Source organism: Callithrix jacchus, chromosome 1 (genome assembly GCF_049354715.1).
Source record: "Callithrix jacchus isolate 240 chromosome 1, calJac240_pri, whole genome shotgun sequence".
In the NCBI taxonomy this organism is placed as follows: Eukaryota; Metazoa; Chordata; class Mammalia; order Primates; family Cebidae; genus Callithrix; species Callithrix jacchus.
In genome coordinates, this window is record NC_133502.1 from 73,970,263 (window position 1) to 73,997,854 (window position 27,592).

General features: G+C 44.7%; 2 protein-coding genes across 2 annotated transcripts in view; one reads left to right on the plus strand and one right to left on the minus strand.

Moving 5' to 3' along the window:
- The window catches only part of LOC100895811 (uncharacterized), a 56,072-nt gene that overhangs the window by 17,371 nt on the left and 11,109 nt on the right, over nucleotides 1-27,592 (plus strand). The window contains exons 5-6 of the mRNA XM_078345290.1: nucleotides 21,835-21,942; nucleotides 22,671-22,766. Coding sequence (XP_078201416.1) covers nucleotides 21,835-21,902 — 68 coding nt within the window. The 3' untranslated portion in view covers nucleotides 21,903-21,942; nucleotides 22,671-22,766. The remainder of the gene's footprint in view (nucleotides 1-21,834; nucleotides 21,943-22,670; nucleotides 22,767-27,592) is intronic.
- LOC100408406 (spermatogenesis-associated protein 31E1) lies at nucleotides 8,921-11,492 on the minus strand. Its single transcript, XM_035299730.3, is given in 2 exon segments — nucleotides 8,921-10,256; nucleotides 10,259-11,492. Coding segments are annotated over 2 exon segments (2,355 nt in total). The 5' UTR covers nucleotides 11,357-11,492; the 3' UTR covers nucleotides 8,921-8,999.

Sequence of the window (27,592 nt, forward strand, 5' to 3'; positions counted from 1 at the left end):
TTAACTCCCCAGCATAGCCTCCACCTTGGTTGTCATTAATTCCCAGTTCTTCCTCTGGCCACAGTACTGCCCACAGTACACCCTAACTTCACAAAAGAAGCCAGAATTAGAACTGCTGATCTGCATACACCCAACAAACCAGTCTTATTAGTTCCAAAATGCTCTGCAGCCCTGGACATCTTAGCCATCATCTCTAGACCAACATTGCGGTGGTTAAGGGCCTTGTTCACTCCCCAGACTCTTCCAGTTGCTCCCTGCAGAACCCACAGACTTGAAGCCTCAACCTCTTCTCTAAATGGGTCTCCCACTAACTAACTAATTGAAAATGGTTTCTTTCTTAAGGGCTTTCCTTTCCCCTTGGTCATCTAAAGTGGTGCTGATTTCTCTCACACTCCTTTATCCCTCGCCCAGAAGAGGAAAATGTGTTTCTTCTTCCTTATTAAGACTTCATGACTATCATCACTCCTCCCTCACTACCTACTGTCTGACTTTGAAGTCCATGTCATAAGACTTGTGCCTCCTGCCACTTATTTTGGTGATTATTTACATATCATTCCCTGTTATTCCTTAAAGAACTTAGCATCTGGCTTTCTGCCCTCTCTCTATCACACCGTCATTATAATTCATCAGCATTCATTTAGACAAAAGCATCTTACACCCACACCCCTTCATTTCTGCATCTTCTCCCTAGCAATGCTCTTTCCTGCCACCTCATCTCAGAAACACAGTCCCCTGGTTAACTTCTAGACCTGATTATTGTCAATAGCAGCGTTTCCTCCAAAATATTAATTGTGAGATTCTTAACCTTTGACCACAACCTCTCGGTTTTCCAGACCACTTTCTCTAGTTCAACCATTGCAAACAATTTTTCTCCATGGAACCCACCAAGCCATTGACCATTATTGATCTATTATCTTGTTCATGTATACACTGTCCTGGCTAAATGTGCTGGTGCCACACAGCAATCATTTCTTTGGAAATAATCTCAATGCTCTTGCCTCTTTCTTCCTATGGTATACTTGCCCATGAAATCCCCAGCACTGGTTAAACAATGTGCTTAATCTGTGACAAGAACCCATGAGATAAACATGATAGAACCAAGCACACAGTCATGACATTCAGTCACATTTTAACTTCGTGTTCACCAACATCAAGTGGAGTCCTCAGCACTGCCTAGCTAGGCTGCCTGGAATTCTTCATCTGTCTTCTCTCTCTCTCAGACAACTTATCCTTCTTACTTCCCAAATCTGCAAAACTTCCTGGTATGGTTTGAATGTATCCCCTCCAAAACTCAGGTATTGCCAGTGTGGTAGTATTAAGAGAAAGGCTTTTAAGAAATTATTAGACCATTAGGGCACCTCCCTTATAATGGGCTTAGGTGCCCTTATGAAAGGGCCTCAGTGAGGGATTTTGTCTTCTCTTGGGCCTTGCCACCTTCTACCATGTGAGAATGCAGCAAGAAGACCCACACAAGACACCAGCACCTTGATTGTGGACTTCTCAGCTTCCAAAACTGTGAGAAAATATCTTTCTGTTCTTTATAAACTATTCAGTCTTATGTGTTTTGTTATAGAGCACAAAATAAGTGCAAACACTCCCCTTCCTTCTCTCTCTAAGCTTCTTTATTTTACCTCTAAAAAATGAAGTAAAATCACATCTACTTTTGGGCACAGAAACATGTTGTAATATGTCCTATCAAATTAATTAATAAATACAGACCCTCAGAGAGCCCAATGTCCTTTCTACTCTCCTAGCTACTTCTCCATTTGCCAAACCTGGATTATAAAAACAAACAAAATAGAAAAAGTTGTTTTCTTTAACCCAATTGAATGAGACTTGTTTGTTAAATTAGCATCCCATAACAATTGCTCTTAAGTTCATAAACAGTCCAGTTCCCACATTATGAATTCCAAAGGTTATTGTTCAGTCATCACCTGATGATCTCTTAGAAACATTTGGCTCATCTGGTCACTCCCTCTTTTATAAAATGCTATAGTCTGAGGTCTTCATCCTCATGGATTTGCTGCATTTCTGAAAAAGCCTCCCCAGTCTCCTGTGCTAATTTCTCCTGTGGTTCCATTTCTATAAAGTTTCACAGCAAGCAGAGTTCATTGATGGTGACAAAGGTCTCAATTGTAGTTGCCTCCCTGAGCGGCAGTTGCTCAGGGAGCCCCAGAGATGTTAGGGACATCTTATATGTGGACTTGAGATATGTACATGGGTAAAAATCTATTGAAATACTATCCAAAATACCATCCACACTTCTTCCAGAGTCTGCAAAGCCCCACATCTAGCCTCTGCCTTCCTGTTTGACCTCATTTACCATCAATTTCTGGCTCATTTACCTTGCTGGGGTGCTGGTGACTAATTGCTGTTGTATGAACATTGCAAACCTGCTCCTTCCTCAAAGCCTTTATCCTTGCTGTTTTCTGCACCCAAACTGTTCTTCTCCCAGACAGACACTTGGTTTACAGCTTCGCGTCATCTATGCCTGTTCAAATGTCATATCCAAAGCTTCCCCTAAGTGCTTTGTCCAAAATTTGCACAACCTTTGCTCACTATCCTCTTACTGTTTCCCTCACCTTGTAACATTTATCACTATTAGAAATTATAATAAATATTTACTTATTTATCATTTATCAGCTGACTTTCAAATATGTGAGAATATAAACTCCATGAAAACAATCTTTGATTTGTTGACACCAGTATGCACTGTGCCTAGTTTACAGTAGACACTCAATAAATATTTGTTGAGAAAATAAATGAACGAGTATATAAAGCTCAATTTTGATATCAGTTATTTCTAAATACTCTATAATTTCTATTGCAATTTCCTTTTCATTTCCTGATTTCCTTAAACACTTATTATCTAAATATAGATGTTTTAAAAGGCTATTTTTATATTGTTAATTTCTGATTTAATTGCATTATAATCTAAAAGATATCAATTCTGTGAAATTTCCTTTGTAAACAAGTACATGGTCACTTTTGGCAAATATTTCATGTTGAAAAAATAAGTGTTCTCCATGAGATAATGGCAGGTTTCTACGTGTTTATATATTCTCTATGAATACATATCAGATTTATTATTTGTGTTGATATAGCTTACCCCTTAGTAAAGTATGGTGTATTTGGTCTGTCAGCTTATGATTTATTTGAATTAACCTCTCCTTTGGTGACTATAGATTTATTAAATTCTCTTTGCAGTTCTGTTTTTCTTTCTGTATTTTGAAACTTTGTGTGATGCATACCAGTTCTTCTTTGCATATTCTGATGAATTTATTTTTGTTTGCTTTTGTGTACTGTCCCTTTTTAATAATTTGGGCCTTTATTTTTATATTGTCTGATATAAATACATGCACAACAGCTTTATTTCTATAAGAATTTGCTGACATTTTGTTTTTTTAAATATTCAATTATCTGTGCCACTATATCCAGTCTAACAGTAACTGTCCTGTCTTAAAGTAGATTAATCATAGCTTTATTGGGATCACTGATAATACTTTTATATTTTAAAATTTTTTTCTTTCTTTCTTTTTTTTTTTTTTTTTTGAGATGGAGTTTCGCTCTTGTTGCCCAGGCAGGAGTGCAATGGTGCATTCTCGGCTCACCGCAACCTCTGCCTCCTGGGTTCAAGCGATTCTCCTGTCTCAGCCTCCCAAGTAGCTGAAATTACAGGTATGTGCCACCATGCCTGGCTAATTTTTTATATTTTTAGTAGAGACACGGTTTCACCATGTTGGCCAGGATGGTCTCGCTCTCTTGACCTCATGATCCACACACTTCAGCCTCCCAAAGTGCTGGTATTACAGGCATGAGCCACCGCGCCTGGCCAAAACCTTTCACTTGTGTTTTGCTTTTCTTCATTTTCTTTCTTGCCTTCCATTGGCTATATAAAGCCTTCTTTATTCTGTTTGTTTTCTCATTCTGGTTTGGAAGTTATCAAATATACTTCTTGTATATGTGTGATTATCTTTAAAATTTTAACTTGCTCATCAAACTTCATATGGGCATCTCTCACTCATATTAGTGAGCCCAAAACCAAATGTACTGCATGAAAATGCTGACTGTGAACCTAGTTCCATTATTTTTCTGAACATTGACACATTATACTAGTTTTCTATTTACTTTTATAACAGATTATTACAAACTCAGTAGCTTAAATGGTATAAATTTATTGTCTTACAGTCTGGAAGCAATATAAAATGAGTTTCAGTGGGTTAAATCCAAGCTGTTGACAGGGCTGTGTTTCCTTCTAGAAGCCATGGAAGAAAATGTTTCCTTGACTTTTCCAGCTTCTAGAAGCACCCACATTCCCTGGCTCACAACTTCTTCCTTCATTTCCTGCCTTACCGTCTTCTTTTGTGTTTAGATACATTTTTTCTTGTAGTGAAACATTTAAATTTATTTCTCATTTCATTTTGTGTATATTCTGTAACCAGCTTTTGGTTATCTTGTGAGTACATTTACCATCCTAAAGTTATAATACTCTAATTTGAACTTAGGCTATCGTAAGTTAAATAATGTCCAAAAATATGTCCTTTTAACAACTTTGTCTACACTGTTCAGTTGCTGATATCACAAAACTATATTTACATACATTGCTGCCCAAAAACATAAGCTAATAATTTTTATGCATTAGTTTCTGAAATTATATAGCAAACAATGTGAAGTTACAAATCAAGGTGACCATAATCTAGCTTTTAGGCTAATAATTATTTTTTTTAATGTGTTAGTCTTGTAAATCATGTAGAAAGCAAAAAGTGGAGTTAAATAACTAGCTTTTGTAATTGTCCATGCACTTACCTTTACTGAGAACTTTACAGATTCTTTAGGCTTCATTCACTTTTCTTGAATTTTCCCTTTCTGTTCCTCAGATTCAATAATTTATGGTGCTTTATGTTCATAAATTCTTTCCCTACCTGCTCAAATCTGCCCTCTAGTAAATTTTTTGAGTTACTACACTTTTCAGGTCCAAAATTTCTTTTTGGCTTCTTTTTAGGTTTTTAATGTCTTTATTAATATTTTCATTTTGTTCATACATTGTTTTCTTGACAATTTTATGCCCTACTTTAGTTATTTGAGTGTCTCTAATACAAGTGTTTTGAATTTTAAAGTATTCCTTGTAGCTCTGCCATCAGGTCTTTTCCAGGGACAATTTCTGTTGGCTCATTTTTTTTTAAATCTTTGAGTGGACCATATTGTCCTGCTTCTTTGTATGCCTTTTGATTTTTTTTTATCAAAAATTACATATTTGAATCTAATAATGTGTTAACTCTGAAAATCATATTTTCATCCTTCCCCATGCTTTGCTACTTTAAAAAATTGGTGTAGCTTGTATCTTTGCCAAGGATTATCCTGACATATAAACTTAAACATCTTCTTGGGTCTTTTCTGAGTCTCCGTTTTCCTCTGGACATTTGTAGTGATTCCCTAATTTCCCCCCATATTTCAGCATTTTAGATGTGAAAGTAAATATATAGCTGCTCCTTATTTTTGGAAGAGTGGATTTACAATGTATATATTTGTGGCAAGTTGTATATCTGTTGGGCGCATCACTTACATAGAGAGAACACCAAGCAGGCTTCGTGTGGGCAATGAGGTTGTTTCACTTCATGCTTGGGTGCAAGCAGGCCAAGTCCAAAAAAGGAGTTAGGCAAGGGGAGTAGGAAAGGGGACTGCTTACATAGGTCGGGGCAAATGGTCAGTTAAAGGTGGTCATCTATTTTGGAGAAAGGAAAGGGGTCACCCAATGCATGGTCACAAGGGTAGGGCTACCTATTACAAGCAGGCATGATCATAAGGGTGGGGGTTATTGGTTGCAAGCAGAGGGGAGGGTACAGTAGATTCCATAGTTACGAGGGTGGGAATCTTGAGAAACCTAATGTCTAGGGGGAAGCTTTGAAAGGCTGAGCAGGAACAACGGTCGAAGTCTGCAGAGGGAGAGCAGTCAGTTGAGGCAGGAACCAGTCTTTGTGGCCGTCTGGTTACTTCGGACTTTCTGGCTCCTGAAGACCATTAGGAGGTAAACCATAGCTGTGTGACCGAGGCTATGATGGCCAGGCTTGGATTTGGAGGCTTGACAAAAACTACATCTTCTTTGGTAATAGTTTTTTAAAATAAATTTGTGGCACATTAGAAAAAATATTTTGAAGCAAAATTGCTTTTCAGTTTGTATTCTCTAAACACCAGAATTTTACTTTGAAGGATTAAAAACCTACAAGAATATTCATACCTGACCTATAAAATAAGTAACTTAGATGGAATAATTTGAATTTAGAAATTTCTTTATGCACTAAATTTGAAGTATCAATGTCATTTTATTCTTATGGATTTTCCTTAAAACATTATATTCATTATATTGGGTACTGAAAAGAGTTCAGACCCTTTATGAAAGGATGATTTTAGTGATGCAACTTGTGTATGAGGTAGATTGGGAAGCACTGACTCTGCCCATTAACTAAGAAGATTTTATGAAACAATTTGTAACAGGGCCACAGTAAGTTCCGGAAGTGTGGTCAGGCATGCCTCCTTCCTCACAGGGCCCACAAGAAGCTTTCAGGGTTCTGGGAGAAAGATGCCCAGGGTGCAGAGGCTGTCACAAGGAAATAAGGGCCAGGGTGGGGAATCCAGCACAGGGGGCCTGGCCTCACAGGGGAGTCGGAGAAGGTTTTCTGAGGAAGCTGTGTCCAAGCTGAGATCCTTCCCATTCCATGTGCTCCAGTGCAAGGCCTGCAGGAGCTCCATGAGCAAGGCCAACCAAGAGGAGCCAGGGGGATTCCCTTGGCAGTGAGGGAAGGGCATGGCCTGAGGAGCTGAGGGCAGTCTCAGAAGGATGGCATCAGAGGAACTCTCACTGTTTCTATTATCAATGCTTACAGTTTTGTATCTGTATGGGGGTTGTGACTGGGTGATATGAGGAAGGGTCTGTCAGAGGGTCAAGGGTTTGCTCGAAGTTGGACGCTGTCTGATGAAGGAGGCTTGTCTCTAAGTTGGGCACTGTCTGATGGAGGAGGCTTGTTGCTAAGTTGGATGCTGTCTGATGGAGGAGGCTTGTCCATTGTTCGATGTGTCAAGGAATCTTACCTAGAAGAAGGCAGAGGACCACCGGGAGAAAGCTGTTGCTGGTAATGAGTTAGATGCCGCTCAATTAACCAAGTGAGAGCAGTGCTTGGTATTTTAGCGGGTGATAAAGTGACCTTGATATATTTTCTCTTGGAGGTCTCTGTTAGAGTCACTGTGGGGTGGGGGGGTCTCCGTGGGGATCTCCATGTTGGTTTTGAAGGTCTCTGTGTGAGTCTCTGTCAGGAGTTTCTCTGGGGGGGATTCCTCTGGGGGATCTTCATGGGGGGCCTCAGTCAGAATCTCTGTTAGGGACTCAGGGGGTCACTGTGGGGAATCTGAAAGTCTCTGTGAATATGGGGGTCTCTTTGGGGGTCTCTGTGGGAATCTTCAAGTGTGGGGCTCTACATGGGGTCTCTGTGGGATTCCTCTGCTGCAGGTCTCAGGACCCTGTGTCCCATAGATGCTGGGCCCACACTGGAGCTGCCCAGGTCACCATCCCAGACAGAAATTGTCTCCAGCAGTAGCCTGGGCACCCAAAGGGACACCAGAGCCTGTTCCCAACAGGTGCCCTGCATGGGCCCCACCAAGCCCCCTGCATGGGTCCCACCAGGCCTGGGGACATGCCTGTCCCCTTGTCCTCAGCCTCCCTAATCCCTGCAGATATAAGGCGCTCCCTGGCAGAAGGCCCCTAGGTACAGCCCTCTGGGGAACTAGCTCCTGCCTGCCCAGCCCTTGCTCCTGCTTGCCCTGGGGATGCCCAGGAGGGACCAGAACCAGGATGGAGTGGGTGCAGGACCCTGCCCTGTGGGGACTGTCCTGCCAACCATGTGACCAGATTCGTTCAGGCCCCATGTGTTCCCTGACAGCACCTGGGCCTGGAGCCATAGATGTGCTGTGTGACCCAGGCCAGCCCTTGCCTTCGGGGTCCCCCTCCCCTGGGAGTGGCCCTGGCCACTTTTGATTATAGTGGTCACCAGAGTGCAAGGACCCTGGTTACAGCAGCGGGCAGCTTGTGGATCCTGCACTTGCAGACTTATGTTCATCTTCCCTGCTTCTTCTCCCACCTCCCACCCTGGGCTTAAGGTCCCCTTCAGTGGTTCCTGACCACAGAGTCACGCAGGGGCAGGCAGCAGCCCTGGGTGCCCCTGACATGCCAACCCACACTCATTAGTGGGCTGGGAGGCTTATCCTGGAGGCCTCTCTGGAGAGTGAGTCGGGACACCAGACGCGAACACAGGGGTGTTATCAAGGCTGAGCCACGTGCTGGTGGGGCCCCAGTCCATCCCGGAATGAGCAAGAAGGGAAGGGCCTAGGGAAGATGTCATCTCTTCCCCACCAGGAGATCGGGGAAGGAGCTGTCCCGCCTCTGACCCAGGACCAATACAGGACACCCCCACATTCCCAGGCTACCACGGGTCAGGGAGGCTGCTGCCCATCACTTCTCCAGCCTGAGGGAGCCCACCACCCCCTCAGTCCGTGAGGCCTCTACAGACCCAGCCCCTACAGCAGCTCAGAAGTCACCTTAGTGAGAATGGGGGATGCAGTCAGCTGGAGCCCAGGCGGGGTCTCTATAGGGTTTGCTGTCCTTCAAAGGCTCTGGGTCATGATCCAGTTTGGAAAACAGACACACTGTGGGGACAGGGAGAAGAGGGGGTCCCTCATGTACCTGTCAGCCTCCTCCAGGCCCAGCCCTTCTGGAACTCATTCTCAGAAGGAGTGGATGCTGAGCCCTTTCCTGTACCCTAGACAGAAGCCACCACCTCTGCAGGGAAAGCAGGTGTGTTGGGAACCTCTCCGCGAAAGTCATGAACACGTGGGGGCTGTAATCACCCACGCGGGACAGGTTTGTTCTATAGGTGTCCAGTTTAATTTGAGTAGAACCCACTGTCTCCCCCAGGAGAGGTGTGAGAAGCCTGGTCTGGTTCAGCAGAACCTCAGTTTCTGCGGCTGTGGATGGGGCTGCCCGAGGTGATTGCCACCCATGGCGTGTGGTGATGGTGACCAGCTGGGGACACAGGCTCCTTGGAATGTGGGGTCCAATTACTGTCTCTGCTGCTCCTGCTTTTGACAGGACAGTCATGGCCCTTGGGGGTGGCTTTGGGGCTGCAGGTCAGAACACACATCTCTCTGCTGTGTTCTTGGTGGCCGTAACCTCTGTGGCAGCAGGAACACAGATTCTCCTGGGAATGGAGGTCGCCTTTGTGGTAATTGACCTTTGAGGGACCATGTCCCTGCTGAAGCCCCAGTTTGCCCACCAGGATTTGTCCCACAACTCTGATGATAGCCCGGGCCTCATCAGCCATGCTGTCCACGAACAACCTTGCTGGGCCAGACTCGAGGCTCTGGACACGGTCTGACCCAGACCTGCCTTTCTGCAGAACATCTTCCTGCCCTGCACCTCTTTTCCTGGGGGGTAGACCCTGTAGAGGGTGGCTGATCTGTCTCCGGAAGTTGCTTTGTGGTGGTGCCTGTCCCTTCTCCGGCTGAGGGTGGACGTATATCCCTTCTTGTTTGTCTCCTATTTCCCTGGCGTGGGCAGGGTGGCTCCTCCCACTGGCTTCTGAGGTCCTGGGTCTCTTGGTCCTGTGTCCCGGCTCCCCTGATCTGGGCCTCCTATGGGCCTCGCCCTTGTCTGCAGAGCCCAGCGCCTTCTGGCTCTTCTGCAGGGACTTCGCTTTTGGGATCCCAGGCTCCTGCTGCCCCAGGCCTTTCCCGCCCTTCCATAGGAGGTAACATGGCCCCTGGGAAGCTGTCGTGTTCTTACTGGACACACACTGGGAGGTGGGCAGAGGGGTCTGAGCAGGTGGCATGTCTGCGGCAGAGAGCACGTCCATGTGGCGGCCAGGAAGGCACAGGCTTGTGGCGCCGTCCTGGAGGAGGATGCCAGAGGCACGGCCTGGCAGCTGCTCCTCTGGATCCACCTGCACTATGAGCTTGATCTCACTGACCACCTGCACTCTCAGGCACAGCTGTCCTGGATTCTCAGCAACACAGACTGTGGACACTGAGGGGTTACTAGTGGTCCCCAGAGCCCCTGATCTCAGATCCACCTGAATGCTTCCCGAATTTGCCTTCATGCTGGTTTCCAGGGTGACTTCCCAAGCAGGAGGCTTCTTCTCCCCCACCTCCAGGGGCTCCAGGGTGTCCTCGGCACTTGCCCACAGGGAGCCTACCTTGAGCTCCTGCAGGACAGGACTCTGCTACTACAGGGGTCTCCCAGGGATGAGGTCTCGCTCTCAGGCCACAGCTCATTCCCAGTCATTGCTGGACTCAGACTCACCTCTAGGATGGTTTCCCTGGATCCTGGGACCATCTCCCTGTGCCAGGTTCTGCCCCCAGGGCTGCATGTGAGGGGCTGAGACTCCCTGTCTTCCTGTCCAGTCGGAGACACCTCTGATCGCCCACGGATGTCAGCTGACTGGGACCCTCTCGGGGCCCTCTGGACTTCCTCCTGCTCAGGTGATGGGGGAGGGAGAGGGCCACTCATGGTGGGGACTGACTTGCTTGTTGTCCAGCTGTCTCCTAGACCATTCTGGGGAGGATTTCCCAAGAAAGTGGCAATCTCAGCTACAGATTCAACCTGAGATTCACAGGAGGCCAAGCGGGGAAAGGTGGAGTGTGGGAGGGGCAGGGGCTGAGCCTCACGTGACTGGACGTTTATGGGCTTCAGGGACCGGAAGTCTGGACCCCACCTGTGCCTCACACGAAACCTTAAAAGATGTGCTTCCAGCATCTGCTGGGTGCAGGGATGGAGGAAGGAAAGCTCCTGGGAGGTGTTCACGTGGGCTTTCCCACCTCTCCTGGATGCCAGCTTTCCAGGGTCCTGGTGGGTGTCAGACTTGGGAAAAGCACATTTGGCCATGAACTGGGAGCGATGCACAGGCGTGGGGATCCAGCACTCCTTGATCTCCCCCACCTTCCTGCCCAGATGGACTTGCAGCTTATTCTCCGAATGCTTCTTCTCTGGGTCCCCGGATGCGGAACTTACTGATTGGTTCTTCCAGGGCCTCCTGAAGTCGCCTTCTGCCTCCTGCTTGTCTTCCTCCAGAAGCTTCACTGAGGTCCTTCCTGAGCCTCTAGGTAAATCTGCTGGGGTCCTCTCCAGCTCTTGCCCTCGATCCTGGCTTGGGTCTGGCTCTCATTTGGACCTTAAGCACCCCTTCCCAGAGAACCTTCCAGAGCTCCTGAATCCTGTCTTCTGCCTATCTTCGCAGAAGTGGGCATGGTGACAGGGTGGAGGCCAGGAGGAGCCGGTGGGGACAAGCTGGTGGGAGACGGGTCTTGCATACATTTCCCATGCCCCTGGGGAGCCGGCGCAGGTGCTGGTTTGCAGACGTCACCCAAGGGGTCTCCACCTAAGGATGGATGGGAGTTGCCCTCACCTGCGAGCTTCCTCAGGTGGCTGCAGGAGACAGCAGGCACAAGCTGCAGCCAGGGGCAGGGGGTCCAGAGGCTGGGACAGTTGGCACCTGGGTCCCACAGCCCTCCGCCTCCCCCACGGCTGGCTTCACAAAGCTCTGCCTATGTCCACCCCAGGGCTTCAGTCCCCTCCTGTCCCCTTCCCAGGGCCTCCCCTCCCAAGTCTCCACCAGACCCTAGGGTTACCTCAGAGGCCCTGATAAGAAGGAGGACATGGGAAAAAGGGGACACTCCTCACCTTTCCAGAAGATAGGACAGGTCCCGAGTCTCCTCCAGCTCCCTCAGGAGGGTTTGCAAGCTGGAAGTCGGGAGGCAGGGTTATGTGGGGAGGCCGGTGGATGCCTCTTTAGGGCCACCGTGGGGGATTAGACCCTGAAGCCCACGCATCTGTGTCCAAGACCACCTGACCCCGATGGTGACAGCAAGGTGTGCACCATGCAGCACTTTGTCATTTGCAGACAGGGCTTCCACAGACACCCCCTCATGGGTGTCACACCATCTTGTGGGGAGAGTGGACTGGTGTGGTCTCTAAGAGGAGTCAGCCATAGCCGCGGTGAACAGCTGTCCACATGGACCTGGAGCCTCCTTGACCTCCCCCGCTACCCAGGCAGGGACTGGTCCATTCCCCACCCTCTTATGGGCCATATCAGGTCCGGCCCCCATGGCTTCATTCCAGCAGGGAATCTGAGGAGGCCCCGGGGTCTGACTTCCCTTCCAGCAGCTTCCCTCTCAGGCCTCTGCAAATGACTTCCTAAGGGCCAGGCGATCTCAGTCACCTCTGGGGAGTCCCAGGGACCGGCAAAGCCTCACCTTTCAGAGCTGGGATCTTCTTCCTGCTCCTGGATCTTCCCCTTCTCTTCCTCTGATCCTGAGAGGCAAGAAAGGGTGAGGGGCTGGGACCAGTTCTCACTCTCCTCTCCCCGGACCAGCTGCACTCATGCTGTGCTCATGAAGGACTTGGCTTTCTGCCTCTAGCTCAGGGAGCTCCGTGTGCATTTCTTTTACCCATGGTTACCCTGCATGAAATGTTTTCTGTTTTCCTACTTACAGAACTGCTAGGAGGGTTTTCTGTGTGACTCCACCCTGGACTCCCCAGTCCCTGCTCCTCCGATCAGGGAACACCCAGGCTCCCCTGAGCTGCCAATAGGATTCTGCTTCTGAGTCCAGAGGTGAGTCCAGGCTCTGTGGGAGGCTCTCAGGGGCTCAGCACAGCTCCAGATCACCCCACACAGAGGAGGCTGGGCCCCAGCACCTGCCCCAGGAAGGGCTGATGAGCCAGGGCTTGGGCCTGTTTCCCACAGAGCCCTCACCCCTCTCCTGAGCCTGTCCTCGCCACTGAGCCCAGTGTTGGTTTGTGCCCTGAAGCCCACCCCACAGATGGTCTGGGAGCTGGGCATGGAATCCTCTGCACACTCTCACCCCTCCTGCACTGCCCTGCCCTGAGGGACCATGAGATTTCCCATCACAAGAGGTAGCGCCATCACCAGTATTTTTCTTGGAAGGGCGGGAAGTAAAACCACATCTGAGTAACACTCAAGAAAATATTGTTTATGTCCAAGATGATGAATTAATCTTTTTTTTTTTTGAGACAGAGTCTCACTCTGTCACCCAGGTTGGAGTTCAGGGGCGCAATTGCACCTCACAGCATCCTTGACCTCTCAGACTCAAGCCACCCTCCCACTCAGTCTCCCGAGTCACTGGGACTACAGGTGCACCATGTCTGGCTAAATTTTTTATTTTTTGTAGAGACGGGGCTCATTATGTTTCCCAGGCTGCATCTTTATTCTTTTATCCCATCCTCAACCAAGGTCATATTACTGTAATAGAAGTGAAACACCACAGCTGCGTGTGCCTCAGCAGGCAGGGGCTGCCAGTGTTCTTCGTATGGCTGAGTATGTGAAAGCAACCTTGACAGCTGTTCCACAGGTGACCTCAGGGTCCCTGAGACTGGCTCTTGGAGGTGATCCAGCAGGGTTCTAGTAGCTGAGCTCGTCCAGCAAGTTCACACTGGCACTGAAAATGACTTCTGGGCTTGGGGTTTTTCTTATTCCAAATTTGGGCCCAGCCCCAGGGTGGACTGAACCGACACAGGACAACCTTCTGCACCCACAGCTGACCCCGGGAGACATGCTGTCCCCACAGGGCAGGGAAGCTGGAACACAGCCACACCCTTTGCAGGCCACACCCACTTTTGCTGAGCACAAAATTCCCTCCAGCTGGGCAGACACAGGAAAAGCAAAACAAATCAGTAGAGCACGTGGCACATCAGCAGGGAGTTCTACGGAGGAAAGCGGAGCAGGAGAAAGACAGGACGGGGGACACAGAGTGTGAGCTGGGGCGCAGGGGCAGTGTTCGAGAGAGTGATGGCAAAAGTTGTGGAAAGGCTGACATTGGGATGTGGTTCTGAAAACTGAGGATGGTGGGTGGCTGTGTGTGGAAAGGGCACATCAGGCCTGCCTCGGTCTCCCAAAGTGCTGGGATTACGGGCTGAGCCACCATGCCTGGCCCTCATTTATTAATTTTATGGCATGTTTTAAACATAGTGCTACCTGTATTTCAAAGCAACATTTCCTGTCACCATTTTTTAAAGAATATAGAAATTTGTTTCATAAATAAAAAGAAAAATTCACTTGAAAGCAGAAACCCAGCTATAAGTATACGAGCATTTTATGACATATATTTTTTTAAAAGCATTCCAGGCTGCTACTGGAAAGTGAACAGGTAAAGAATTGAGGATATAGACCTTGATATCTTCTTGAGGAATTCTGCAAGGGCTCGTAATTGATCGCCCTGCAGAAGAAGGAAACTCTCTCTTGGCTGGTGGTGATGCCACAATCCAAGGTTTTCCCTGCCTGGAAAGATGCTGAAGATCTTAGTGGAATAAGGAGGACTGAGAGTCTATTCCTAGCTCTCCAACAGCCTGGAGGAGCTGCTGCTGTTAGGCCCATGGCTTCTCCCAGTGGCTGGAAGGCTCCTGCCCCAGAGTTCCAGGGACGCTCTGGCACAGGTGGTAGTTAAAAGTGAAGGCTCGGTGTGCAGGCTGGACGGTCGCCCATCTGCAATGAGCAGGCCTGTGGGAAAGGAGGAAGCCATCCCTGGACTGCAGGATGGGATGGATCAGGGAGGGGCATTTTGATGATGGCATTGTGATACTCGATCATTCAACATGGGCTTTGAATTATGAAACTTCAGAGGGGTGTGGAATATGTGCAAATGTGTGTGTGTGTGTGTGTGTACGCACTATATATGAGATATATTAATATATATACAATTGTTGTATGTATACAATTTCTGCTTTTCATATATTATACATGAAATATCATATATATTATCATTTATATCATATACACTAACATGTATGAAAAGCAGAAATTGTTATAAGCTTTTTCCTGTTTTTCTTTGTTGAGGTATTTCTTTGGATAACCTTTAATCTTGATATAATTTCACAATTGTGGAAAGTATAAGAATAATACAAAGACCTCCTCTACTTTGCCCTATTTACTTTGTCATTCTCTCTCTCTATATATATATATATATATGTGTATATATATATATATATATACACACACACACACACACCACACATATATATTTACATTTTGTGTGTGTGTGTGTATATATATATATATATATAACATATATGTGTAATAACCTACAGATACTCTGCCCTGTTGCCCCTCAAATACTTGATAACAAGGACATCTCTTGCATGACGACAGTACAAGATAAAAACCTGGAAATTCAACATTGACGCGACACTGTGACTTAAAGCTTAGTCCATATTCAAATTTTGTCAATTGCCCCAATAATGTCGTTCATAACTATCCTCTAATGTGAAGATGTTCCTTAGGCTGTCTTTGTCTTTTATGATCTTGAAAGTTTGAAGAGACCTGTAATTCCAGCACTTTGGGAGGCTGAGGTGGGCAGATCACGAGGTCAGGAGTTCAAGACCAGACTGGCCGATGTGATGAAACAAACCCCCGTCTCTACTAAAAAATACAAAAATTAGCTGGGCATGGTGGCTCGTACCTGTAATCCCAGCTGCTTGGGAGGCCGAGGTAGGAGAATTGCTTGAACCAGTACCCGGGAGGCGGAGGTTGCAGTGAGCTGAGATCGCACCGCTGCAGTCCAGCCTGGGCTACAGAGTGAGACTCCATCTCAAAAATAAAAAATAAAAAAAGAAAGAAAGTTGGAAGAATACAGACCAATTATTTTGTTTGAGTTAGTCTGGCCTGTCTACATGATCCACGTTAAGGTGTTTGGGGAGGAATATCAGAAAACTGGCGTTCTCCTGAGCGCACCCTGTAGGGAAGCACTTAACTCTCATGCCATGTGCCTCAGGGCCCTTGGGTCAGTTTGCCTCATTTTGGTAATACGAACTTTGACTGTTGGGTTAAGGAGATGTTAACCAGGTTTCCCCAGTGTAAGTTTCGTTTTTTGTCCATTTGTAGCTAATAAGCTGTTTTATGGGAAAATATCTCAAGGCTAACATACCCTGGCTTCTGTCAAACTCACCCACTGCTCTTTCTAACGTGAATTATGCGTTTCTATGGTGTTTGCCATGCAGAGCCCTGCAGGCATCATTGCTTCTGCAGTCAGGAATTGGTATTCTCTGCAAGGAACAATTTTTCCTTTTCTCTTATTTATTATTTGTTCATTAGTTTACCTAAGCATGTACTCATAGGCTCCTATTTTATTTTATTTATTTTGATGCTTAATTGTCTCCTGTCTTAGCCCACTCCTGCTGCTATAAGAAGATACCACGGACTGGGTCATTTACGCAGTAACATTTTATTTCTCACAGTTCCACACACTGGAATTCTATGATCGAGGTACTGGCAAGGTAGACATCATTCAGAGGCCTCTTCTTTTGACTTGTAGATGGAAACTGTCTTGCTTGTGTGCTCATGTGACCTCTTCTTTGTGTTTGTAGGGAGAGAGATTGAGAGAGAGGGGATGGCAAGCTCTCTGGTGTCTCTTGTTATAAGGACAATAATCCCATCTTCAGGGTCCCCCTCATGACCCCATCCAATCTTAATTACATCCCTATGGCCTCACCTCCAATACCCTCACACTGGGTGATAGATAGGGCTTCAAAACATGAATCTGGGGAGAACATAGACCTTCAGCCCATAACATCTCCTCCAGCCAGTTATCCTATTGACTGGAGGGGGACAGTTCAGGCCAACTCCTGTGTCCTTTCACAAGCTCCCATATTATTGGGTACTTAATTACTTTCTGGTATAAGATGTGTTGAGTTATCTTGTCTCTTCTGTGTCCCATGCCTAGAATCAGGCATTTTCCAAGGATCCCTGTTTCCTTTATGGGGAGTGGTATTCAGAAGACAATGTCTGCACACTGCATGTGAGCGCATTGCTTCTGGCTTGTCATTCTTCTGGGCCCTCTCAGCAGAGAGAACTGGATGCACGTGCACACACACACATACATGCACATACACCTCACATATAAATAACACTCGTACACATCCCCACACATACACATGTATATATACACTCATGCACACACACACATGCATGCACATACACATTGCATATAAATACACTCATAGACATCCCCACACATGCACATATACACTCATGCACATACACACCACACACAAATAGACACATACACATGAACATACACACACACAAGCCCATACATACCACACACACATGCACATACAGACTACACACAAATACAAACACACCTACACTCCCCACACACATAGACATGCACACACATAAATACATCCACACCACACACAAATACAAACACACATACATACCCCACATAAACACACACATGCACATATACCCCACACACAAATACAAACATACATACACACCACACACATACACACACATGCACATACACACCACACACAAATACACACATATACACCACACAAATACACACACATGAACATGCACACCACACGAATAGAAACACACACCACACACATACACACACATGCACATACAGCACCACACACAGAAATACAACTACATACACACCCCACACACATACACACCACACACACATACACAAATATTGAAAATTTGAAAATCATGCATCTTTTCAGGATACTGTGGAGATGAATTTTCTAACTTTTTGCTTGAGTGAAACTAACACATCTTGTGTTCACTAACACATCTAGATAGGATAAATTAACTAGAAATCCATTGGAAAAATGCTTATCCTGTGCCCCTGGGAGAAGGAAGGAGGAAGCAAAGGAAGATTGTGTGGGAGGACTTTTGGCTGCAGCACAGTTTAAGGCATGTTTGCCAAGGATATTGGGCGTTCTTAAGCCACACTCTCCTGCCCAATCAGCTCCCAATCTCTCAGAGTCAGGCCAGCGTCCTATCCCTACTGAGCTCAGCCATTGGCTGGGAGCAGTGTGTGGGAATCACAGCGTTGGCACAAACACAGTGATAGATGTCAGAGTGCAGCTGTGGAAACCAGTCGTCAGTTACACCCCTAGCAGTTGGAGAGAGCGGTGCGTTCTCACGGCCACCACAGATGGTAATTATAGCCCGCAAACACTTCATTTGAAACAGTGATCCACTAAATGGGTTTAGCTACAGGGTAAACCAGAAGAAAGGATTAGTGAACAGGAAAATGAGCGAACACAAATATTTCAGATAGAAGCCCAGTGGGGGAAGGAATGGGAAATACAGAAAATTATGAAAGTACCACATGAAAAACAGTGAATATGTATAACATGGTGGTATTGGAGTACACGAGGAGAGAAGAGAGAACTGGACAAAGCCAATGTTAGAATACTGGCCAAGAATTTTTCAAAATTATTATCCAATCACAGAGTAAAGATACTCTACAGAGCTTCTGTAGTGCTTGGACGTTCTGCAAACCCCAAATCTAATAAACACAAGACCACACCAGTCTTATCTTACTAAACTGCTGCAAATTCATGACAATGGGTCAGGGTGAGGGTGGGGACACTTTGCTTTCAAAGAACAACAGTAAGACTTTTCCACAAAAATCATGAAAGTGAGAAAATAATGGAGTGATGTCTTTGAGGTGCTTAATGAAACTGTCAGCTTATAATCCTATATGTGATCCAGGGGTTGGGGTGCTGATGCCACATGCAGTCAAAAATCTACAACTTTTGACCCCCCAGAAACTTAACCCCTTAACTACTACTGACTGGAAACCTTACCCATAATATAAACAGTTAACACATATTTTGGATGTTACATTTATTCTCTGCTGTATTCTTACAATAAGGCTAGAGAAAGAAAATGGTATTAAGAAAATGGTAAGAAAGAGAAAACGTATCTACTATTAAATGGAAACAGAGTGTCATGAAAGTCTTTATCCCATTACCTTCACGTAGGGTAGGCTGAGGAAGGGAAGGAAGAGGAGGGTTGGTCTCACTGTCTTCGGGTGGCAGCGGTGGAAGAAAATCTACACATAAAGTTGGCCCTGAACAGTTCAAGCCCGTGTTGTTCACAGGTCACCTGTACTTCAGAAATGAAAGTGGTTAAAGCTTTTCACTCAAGCAAAAAGTTAGAAAATTCACCTCCACAGGCCCACACTAAAAGAAATACTAAAAGGAATTTTTGAGTCAGAAGGGATCATAGATGAGAATACGTTAATGCAGAAAAGAATGAAGAGAACCAGCCAGGCGCGGTGGCTTATGCCTGTAATGCCAGCACTTTGGGAGGCCAAGGCGGGCGGATCACGAGATCAAGAGGGAGAGACCATCCTGGCTAACAAGGTGAAATCGTCTCTACTAAAAATACAAAGATTAGCTGGGTGTGGTGGCACGCGCCAGTAGTCCCAGCTACTCAGGAGGCTGAGACAGGAGAATTGCTTGAACCCGGGAGGTGGAGGTTGCAGTGAGCTGAGATCAAGCCATTGCACTCCAGTCTGGCGCCTGGCAACGGAGCGAGACTCTGTCTCAAAAAAATACCAAAAAACCAAAAACAAGAGAACCAATATATGGCCAGTAAAAGGAAAAATCTAAATAAGCAGTGACTATTCAAACAGCAGTCATAACAAGGGCTTTAAAATATATGTGGGCATAAATGATAATATCACACACACACAAAAAAGACTGCAATATGTTTACTTTTTTTTTTTTTTTTGAGACAGAGTTTCCCTCTTGTTACCCAGGCTGGAGTGCAATGGCGCGAACTCGGCTCACCGCAACCTCCGCCTCCCGGGTTCAGGCAATTCTCCTGCTTCAGCCTCCCGAGTAGCTGGGATTACAGGCACGCGCCACCATGCCCAGCTAATTTTTTGTATTTTTAGTAGAGACGGGGTTTCACCATGTTGACCAGGATGGTCTCGATATCTTGACCACGTGATCCACCCGCCTCGGCCTCCCAAAGTGCTGGGATTACAGGCTTGACCACGGCGCCCGGCTGCAGTCATTTTAACGCTGCACCCAGCGTTAAAATGGCCAAGGGCAAGGGTTTACTCTCTCCATCCCGAATCCAGCAGGGGACGTAATGGACATAAGGTAAAGAATTCCTGGAGAAACTTTCCTGTATCCCACTCGACCCCGCCCAGCCTCCCGTCAACCAGTGCGCAAGTGCGAGGAGGCGGTGCCCAGCGCTGCGCCGCCCCGCCTTCCGCAGAGGCGAAGACGTCACTGAGCAGCGACGCGCACTTTTACGACGCGTTTGTGACCCGTTTTCCGGAAGGGATCCCCAACGGCTAACTGTGGCGACCGCCACGGAGCAGTGGGTGCTGGTGGAGATGGTATAGGCGCTCTACAAGGTGCCGCGCTATGGTGGCCCGCGACTGCACCTGGGCCTGGGGAGGTTGGGACGGCGCGTGTGGATTTATGGCCTGAGACCTCGGCGGGACTGGCTCGGTCATGCCAAGACTCAAGCGTCTCTTGCTGGAAGGACTGCCGGGATCTTCCAGTCCCAGCGGTTCAGTATAGGGAGAAACGGGCCCGGGCTGAGACCGAGGGTCTCGGTTTGAGTTCTTTTGCTCCGGGTCCCCTCGAGGCTCGGGAAAGGAACACATGTAAGAGGACGCAGGAGACAGGTCTGCAAAAACCAGAGTTTAGACGTTCGATAAAACGGAGTGGTGAAAATGAGTGGAAACCCTTCCTCTGGGAAGGTCCTAAGGAAGTCAGTTCCTTGGAACTGTGGAACAGTTAATTGGGGAAAAGATTTTAATAAATTGAAGTTTGTCTGTTTTTGTCGGAAAGAAACCAAGTTATTTAGGTGTTGTAAATAAGTTGTCATTATTCCATGTACATCAGCTGTCTTATAAAGATACAATGAGTTTAGTAGATTTTTCTTTTTATTCTATTTATTTATTTATTGAGATGGAGTTTCACTCTTGTTGCCCAAGCTGGAGTACAATGGCTTGATCTCAGCTCACCGCAACCTCTGCCTCCCGGGTTCAAGTGATTCTCCTGCCCCAGTCTCCCAAGTAGCTGGGATTACAGGCATGAGCCTCCAGGCCGGGCTTATTTTGTATTTTTAGTTGAGATGTGGTTTCTTTATGTTGGTCAGACTGGTCTCAAACTCCTGACCTTAGGTGATCCGCCTGCCTTGGCCTCCCAAACTGCTGGGATTACAGGCGTGAGTCACCGCTCCCTGCCTTAGATTTTTAAAGGAAGAATAGTTAAGAGTTTTTTTTTGAAAGGCTAGTAATTTCAGATACATAGGATAATATGAAACTAGAATGTCAGTTTTAGTGTTCATTCATTTATGAGATTCCTCGCGCTGCCCTGCAGAACTTTCTGAATCTTCTCTGAGCTATTCATTAGGCACTATCTGGTCAGATAGTTTCTCAACTTTTCTTAAGTTGATTTCTTTGTGGAGTGGGTTCTAACTACTGGCTTGGGCAGTTTGCCTGCTAGAATCCAACTATTGAGAAAACTGAAAGAGTATTTAGACTTATTCACAAAGGAATTATATTCAGGGGGATCAGCAAATTTTAAAACTCATCTTAAAGAGAAACTTCTTACTCCCAATTCTTACGCACATTGAATGTAGAATTTGAGTATTCTTGTATGTTGTACCCAAAAATGAAATAAGCACTGAAATTAAATAATCTGATAGTTGACATTGTTTTAAATATTGAGATTCTGTGTTAGATTTTATTTTTTTTTTTAGTTTTAATTTTTATTCCCAAAAAAGTTTTAAAAGCCAAAAATATTAGGGGTTTTTCATGTGAAGGAGAAATTGCCTGCCATTAGAAATGGGGAAAGGAATGAATAGAAATTAAGGGAGCTTTGAAAGTAAGTAGTAAGAATTAATAGGCTGAAAGTCATGGGGGGCAGTATATGTAGGTGTGGTAACTCTTATGTGCAGATTTTAGAAGTGTTTGTTTCATTTCTTAATTGTTTTTTACTCACAGGCTCCTGCTTACCATCTTATTTTGGAAGGGTTTCTAATACTCTGGATAATCAGACTTCTTTTCTCTAAGACTTACAAATTACAAGAACAATCTGATCTTATAGTCAAGGTAAGAAATTAAATCTGTTTCATTATTGGGTATGGGATTATAGTTGCTATGTCTTTCCAGAAAGGATTTGTGGTGGTTCAACTATATGTGTTAAAACATTTTCTGTAATGTAAGGAAATCAAAGGGAGTGAAATAATCAGGGTAGGCAAAATATGAGGAAATCTAGAAATAAAGTCAGTACCCAAATGAAGAGCATATTATGGTCTTGGATACTTTGGTAGGACTAAACAGTCTTGCCAATAGATGGGTAGAGGGAAGCATGAGCAACTACTGGAGTTTGAATGTTCATGTGAGGGTTGTGTGAGTTGCTGCAGAATAGCACAACTATTCTCGGAAGTTTGAGAGAAGGTTTCCCCAGTGGTCTTCTTAAAGGAGAGTCAGAGTAGAAAAGAATCCTACTCACACCTACCTCAGATCGAATTTGGATGTGTTGTGTATAGTAAAGGAAAAAGAATCCTAAGCATAGAAGTAAAATTTTCATAAATTGTCAAGTCATCCACAAAACTACATTGAAAAGAGCCTCTAGCAAGTGATAAGAAAAGAGGTGAGGGTGGTAAGTGCCCCAAACTCACAAGTGATTCTGTTTTTATTCTAGCCACAACTAGACATGGTTCTTCTAGCAGTGTATTCACTGTGACTTTTCCATTACAACAGACAATTTTGGTATTGCTGAAGTTGATGTAAAGTGACTACCCCTGTGCTATATTTTAACTCTTTTTCTCCTGTAGGAAAAGGAAGAACTGATTGAAGAGTGACAACCAGAACCTTTTGTTCCTCCTGTCCCAAAAGACCATCCTGCCCCTCAACTACAACATCGTTTCAGGGTAAATTGATTTTGCTACTGGAAGTACTTATATTTGGTTTCTGGTAGTAACCTACTGTATATAGTGCTTTGTATATAGTGTTCCTTTTTTAGCTGAAACAAAACATTTAGAAATTTCCAGGAGTAACAGCTTTAGCTCCTGATTTTAAATTTATTCTAGGAATTATATAGGAATTTTTTTAAGTCTCCAATTTAAACATTAATGTTTGCCCTTTTTTAAAAAAATATATATAAAATATATAAAAATATAAATATATATTTTCAAACTAATGTGCATGTCTTAATATTTCAAATGGTCAAACACTTGAAAAGCAACAGATTCCTTTTTACTCACCTGGTGGTTTTCTGATTTTAAATCTGTTGCAGGTTGCCTTCATAATTCTAGATACTGTAGTATGCTTAACTCCTGTTTTCTGATTCATCAACTATAAACAATACCTGTTGACCCATGTGGTGTAAACTTTGGAGCTTCCACTCACACCTTTTCCCTCCTTGCTTCCATTGTCTCATCTATTTACTTTTTGTACTCTTGGCTATCTTTGCTGTATTGTATATATTTTCATTAATTAAGAAATATTTTAAGAATACAGAAAGTTGATATTAGACACCTATATACCCACCACCCAGAATTAATAGGCATTAACATTTTGCTATCTTTACTTCAAATTTATTTTTACAGATAGATACAATGTTACAAATACATCTTAAGGAATACCTTCTCATCCATCACTTACTCTTGCTTCTCATACACATGACTACTGTCTTGAAGTTGGTGATTGTCTTTCCTTTGCTTATGTTTATAATTTTGCCATATACGTCTGTCACCATGAAAATCTTGTTTTTTTATTTTAAAATGTGATGCAGGATATTTTCCTGAGTATATAATTCTGATCTTATCTAAGAGGAGCTTTTATTCTTCACTGCTGTAGATCTCTGTAGTCTTATAAAAGTTTTACGTATTCTGAAATCAAACTTAACAATCTCCTTTAGTTTGGTCTGTTGAGGTCTTAGGGACTGCTTTCCTACCCTAAAGGTCTAATTTGATTGTTTTCTGTATGATGGTCAGTTGTCCCAGCATTATTAGTTGAATAATCCAGTGTTTACCTACTGCTTGGAAATCTCCCTTCTTTGGTATGCCAAATTCCCTTCTAAAGGATCTGTTTCTTGCTTTTATTTTTATTCTTGGGATATATTTGTATCTCCATATACCAGACACTCATTCATATTAATATCACAGCTTTATAATAAACATTGATTAGAGTGTCTTTCTACTTCTATGTTCTTCAAAATTGTCTAGGCCGTTCTTGACCCACTTTGCTGTGGGTTTAGATTTAGGTGATCATATTTGACCAAAAAACTGTGTTTGGATTTTTTATTAGAAGTGTGTTGAATTTATGGATTAATTTAGTAGGCTTGGTATCTTGCTGATGCTTAATCTCAGTACCTGTTTACATGGTATATATTGCTTGTATACTTGGGTCTTTTATTTTCTACCATAAAGTTGTCATAAAGAGTTACCTTTTTGTTTTTACTTTTTATTTGGAAATATTTATAGATTGACATACAGCTGTAAGAAGTAATTCAGTGAGATTCCTCATGGCCTTTATCTACGTTCCCCCAATGGTAATGTCCTGTATAACTATAGTGCACATCACTGATGGGAAATTGACATTGCATATCTTTTAATAGATTTATATCTGGGTACCAGAGAGGTTTTATTTCTATTGTGAGATGCATCTTTTTATTCTTGTTCCTTGTCTTAATGCACTGGCTAGGCTACTTTCCCTTCGTTGTGGAATAGGAGGGGTGATGATGGTCTTCTTTTCCTGTACTGGGTGCTTTTTAAGAGATAACGTATATTGAATTACAGATACTCTTTTGTTTTTCTTAGTATACTAAGGGAAAATTTTTGATAGTTTCTTAAATCAGAGTATTACATCGAATATGTTTTCTGCATCGCTTTCTATAATCATAACTTTTCTAATCAGTTGCTGTATTACATTTTACAGATAGGTTCTTTTTTGAGACAGAGTCTTACTCCATTGCTCAGGCTGGAGTGCAGTGGCGCAATCTTGGCTGACTGCAACCTCTGCTTCCCAGGTTCAACTGATTCTCCTGCCTTAGCCTCCCAAGTAGCTGGGATTATAGGTGTGTACCACACACCTGGCTAATTTTTGTAATTTTCTTTTTTTTTTTTTTATTTGAGACAGAGTTTTGCTCTTGTTACCCAGGCTGGAGTGCAATGGCGCAATCTTGGCTCACCGCAACCTCCGCCTCCTGGGTTCAGGCAATTCTCCTGCCTCAGCTTCCTGAGTAGCTGGGATTACAGGCACGCGCTACTGTGCCCAGCTAATTTTTTGTATTTTTAGTAGAGACGGGGTTTCACCATGTTGACCAGGATGGTCTTATCTCTTGACCTCGTGATCCACCCACCTCAGCCTCCCAAAGTGCTGGGAATTTTTGTAATTTTTTTAGTAGAGCTGGGGTTTTGCCACGTTGACCAGGCTAGTCTGGAACTCCTGACCTCAGGTGTTCCAACCACCTCAGCCTCCCAAAGTGTTGGGATTACAGACGTGAGCCACCATGCCCGGCTGATAGGTTCTTTTAATTACTTATGCATATTTAATTTTTTTTTTTTTTTGAGGCGGAGTTTCGCTCGTTACCCAGGCTGGAGTGCAGTGGCGTGATCTCGGCTCACTGCAACCTCTGCCTCCCGGGTTCAGGCAGTTTTCCCGCCTCAGCCTCCTGAGTAGCTGGGATTATAGGCACATGCCACCATGCCCAGCTAATTTTTTGTATTTTTAGTAGAGACAGGGTTTCACCATGTTCACCAGGATGGTCTCCATCTCTTGACCTCGTGATCCACCCGCCTCGGCCTCCCAAAGTGCTGGGATTACAGGCTTGAGCCACAGTGCGTGGCGCATATTTAAATTTAAAATTTTTGTGAGAAAAACCACAATCTACTATGCCACCAATTCTCCTCCCAGGTTTTCACTCTTTAGAAGTAACAGCTTTCTATTTCTTTAGCTCTTTGTCTGGTATTTACCTGTTTGTCTTTTTTTTTTTAGAAACTTGCTTATGTTGTTCTTTATTTTCTTCCCCCCCAGTTTTTTTTACAGTCATGCATTACTTAATGACGGGGATACACTTTGAGAAATGTGTTAGGTGATTCTATTGTCATACAAGCATTGTAGAGTGGACTTACATAGACCTAGATAGTAGAACCTGGTACACACCTAGGCTATATTGTATAGCGTATTGCTCCTAGGTTACAAACTGTACAGCATGTTACTCTACTGAATACTCCAGTCTGGCATGTGCTGCGCTACACAAGAGTTCAAAGACCTAAGAGGGAATGGTGGGGGATGAAGAAAAACGCAAAGACGAACATAGAAAAGCGGGGCCAGGCAGTCCAGGAAAGTGAAAATATTGGTTTCTCCGGCCCTGTCCTGTCTCAAAGTACTTTATTTTATATGTTCCCAACATAGCAGAGGGAGGGTGCAGTTACCCACAACAGCCTGTGGTTATAATTCTCATACTTCAGTTAACAGACCTTAACTAACAACTATCTTGCAGCAAGGTCAATGAAAGTTGGTTATCTATCTCTAGGTTCAACTGCTCTTCTCAGAGACATGTACATTCCCCTGTTATGGTTTTGCTTCTGTTGGAGTTCACCCAAAATTCACAGTAGCCTTGCTGCTGATTCACTGAGAGGGGGTGGGCTACTCTGGCTCTCTACACTTGGGCTCCCTCATAAATAATTTCTCATGTTCGTGAGAATATTAATGTGCCTTCTGGGCTCTTCTAGTGTGAATGAGTAGGTCTTAAATGACAGATCCACCCTAACATTGGAATATTGCTCTGCCTGTGAATTCCATCTGATACATTCCACCAAAGCAGGTCTGGCATTGCCCGTTTGCTCACTGTGGGCCACTTTCTGGTGCATGTTTCAGATGACAAACCAAAGAAATAGAGCCCTTTCTACCTCCCTGAGCTACAACATTCAATGCAGAACCTCTGCTGAGTGATCCTAATCAACAAATTCAGCGTGACCCAGTTCTGTGTTCCTTCCTTTATTACCCTTCTCCCACTATTCATTCTCACACTTGTCCCCTGGATTTCTGTCTTTATGCATTAGAAAACTAAAGTAGTTATTTTGGAGCTTAGCCCCTCCTTGGATTACACTTTGTTCCTCACCATGAGGGGCCTGCTGGGACTTCAGCCTGGTTATTGGTCTAGGAGCAAAGAGGGCTACTGGGCGTGGGTCTTGTCTTAGCCTTCATTCCTGTATTATGATGCTTTGCTGATGAAACAAAATACCACAGACTGAGTGTCTTAAAAAGCAGAAGTTACTTTCTCGCAGTTTGGAAGGCTGGGAAGTACCAGAGCTAGTTTCTGGCTGTTCCCATTTCTGATGAGGACTGTTTCCCTGGCTCACAGATGGCCACCTTCTCAGTGTATCCTCCCATGACCTTTTCCTGGTATGCCTGTATGTGGAGGATGGGAGGCAGCTCCCTCTTCTTCTGTTTATCTGATTAGAACCCCACATGTATGACCTAATTTAACCCTAATTACCTATTATATCCAAGTACTGTCACATTCGGGGTTGTGCCTCAACATTTACATTTTGGGGAATACACTGGTCCATAGCAAAGTTCCATGAACTCATAAATTGAAAAAAGCGCATTTTTATTTTTCACTCATCTTTGAGCAAAAATTAGCATTCTATTCAACTATGTATGTTGCCAACAAACCAGAGCACTGTCAGCAGTACCCGTGACTTTGTCACTGTGAGAAATAGGATATTGGTCTCGATATCTTATAGAA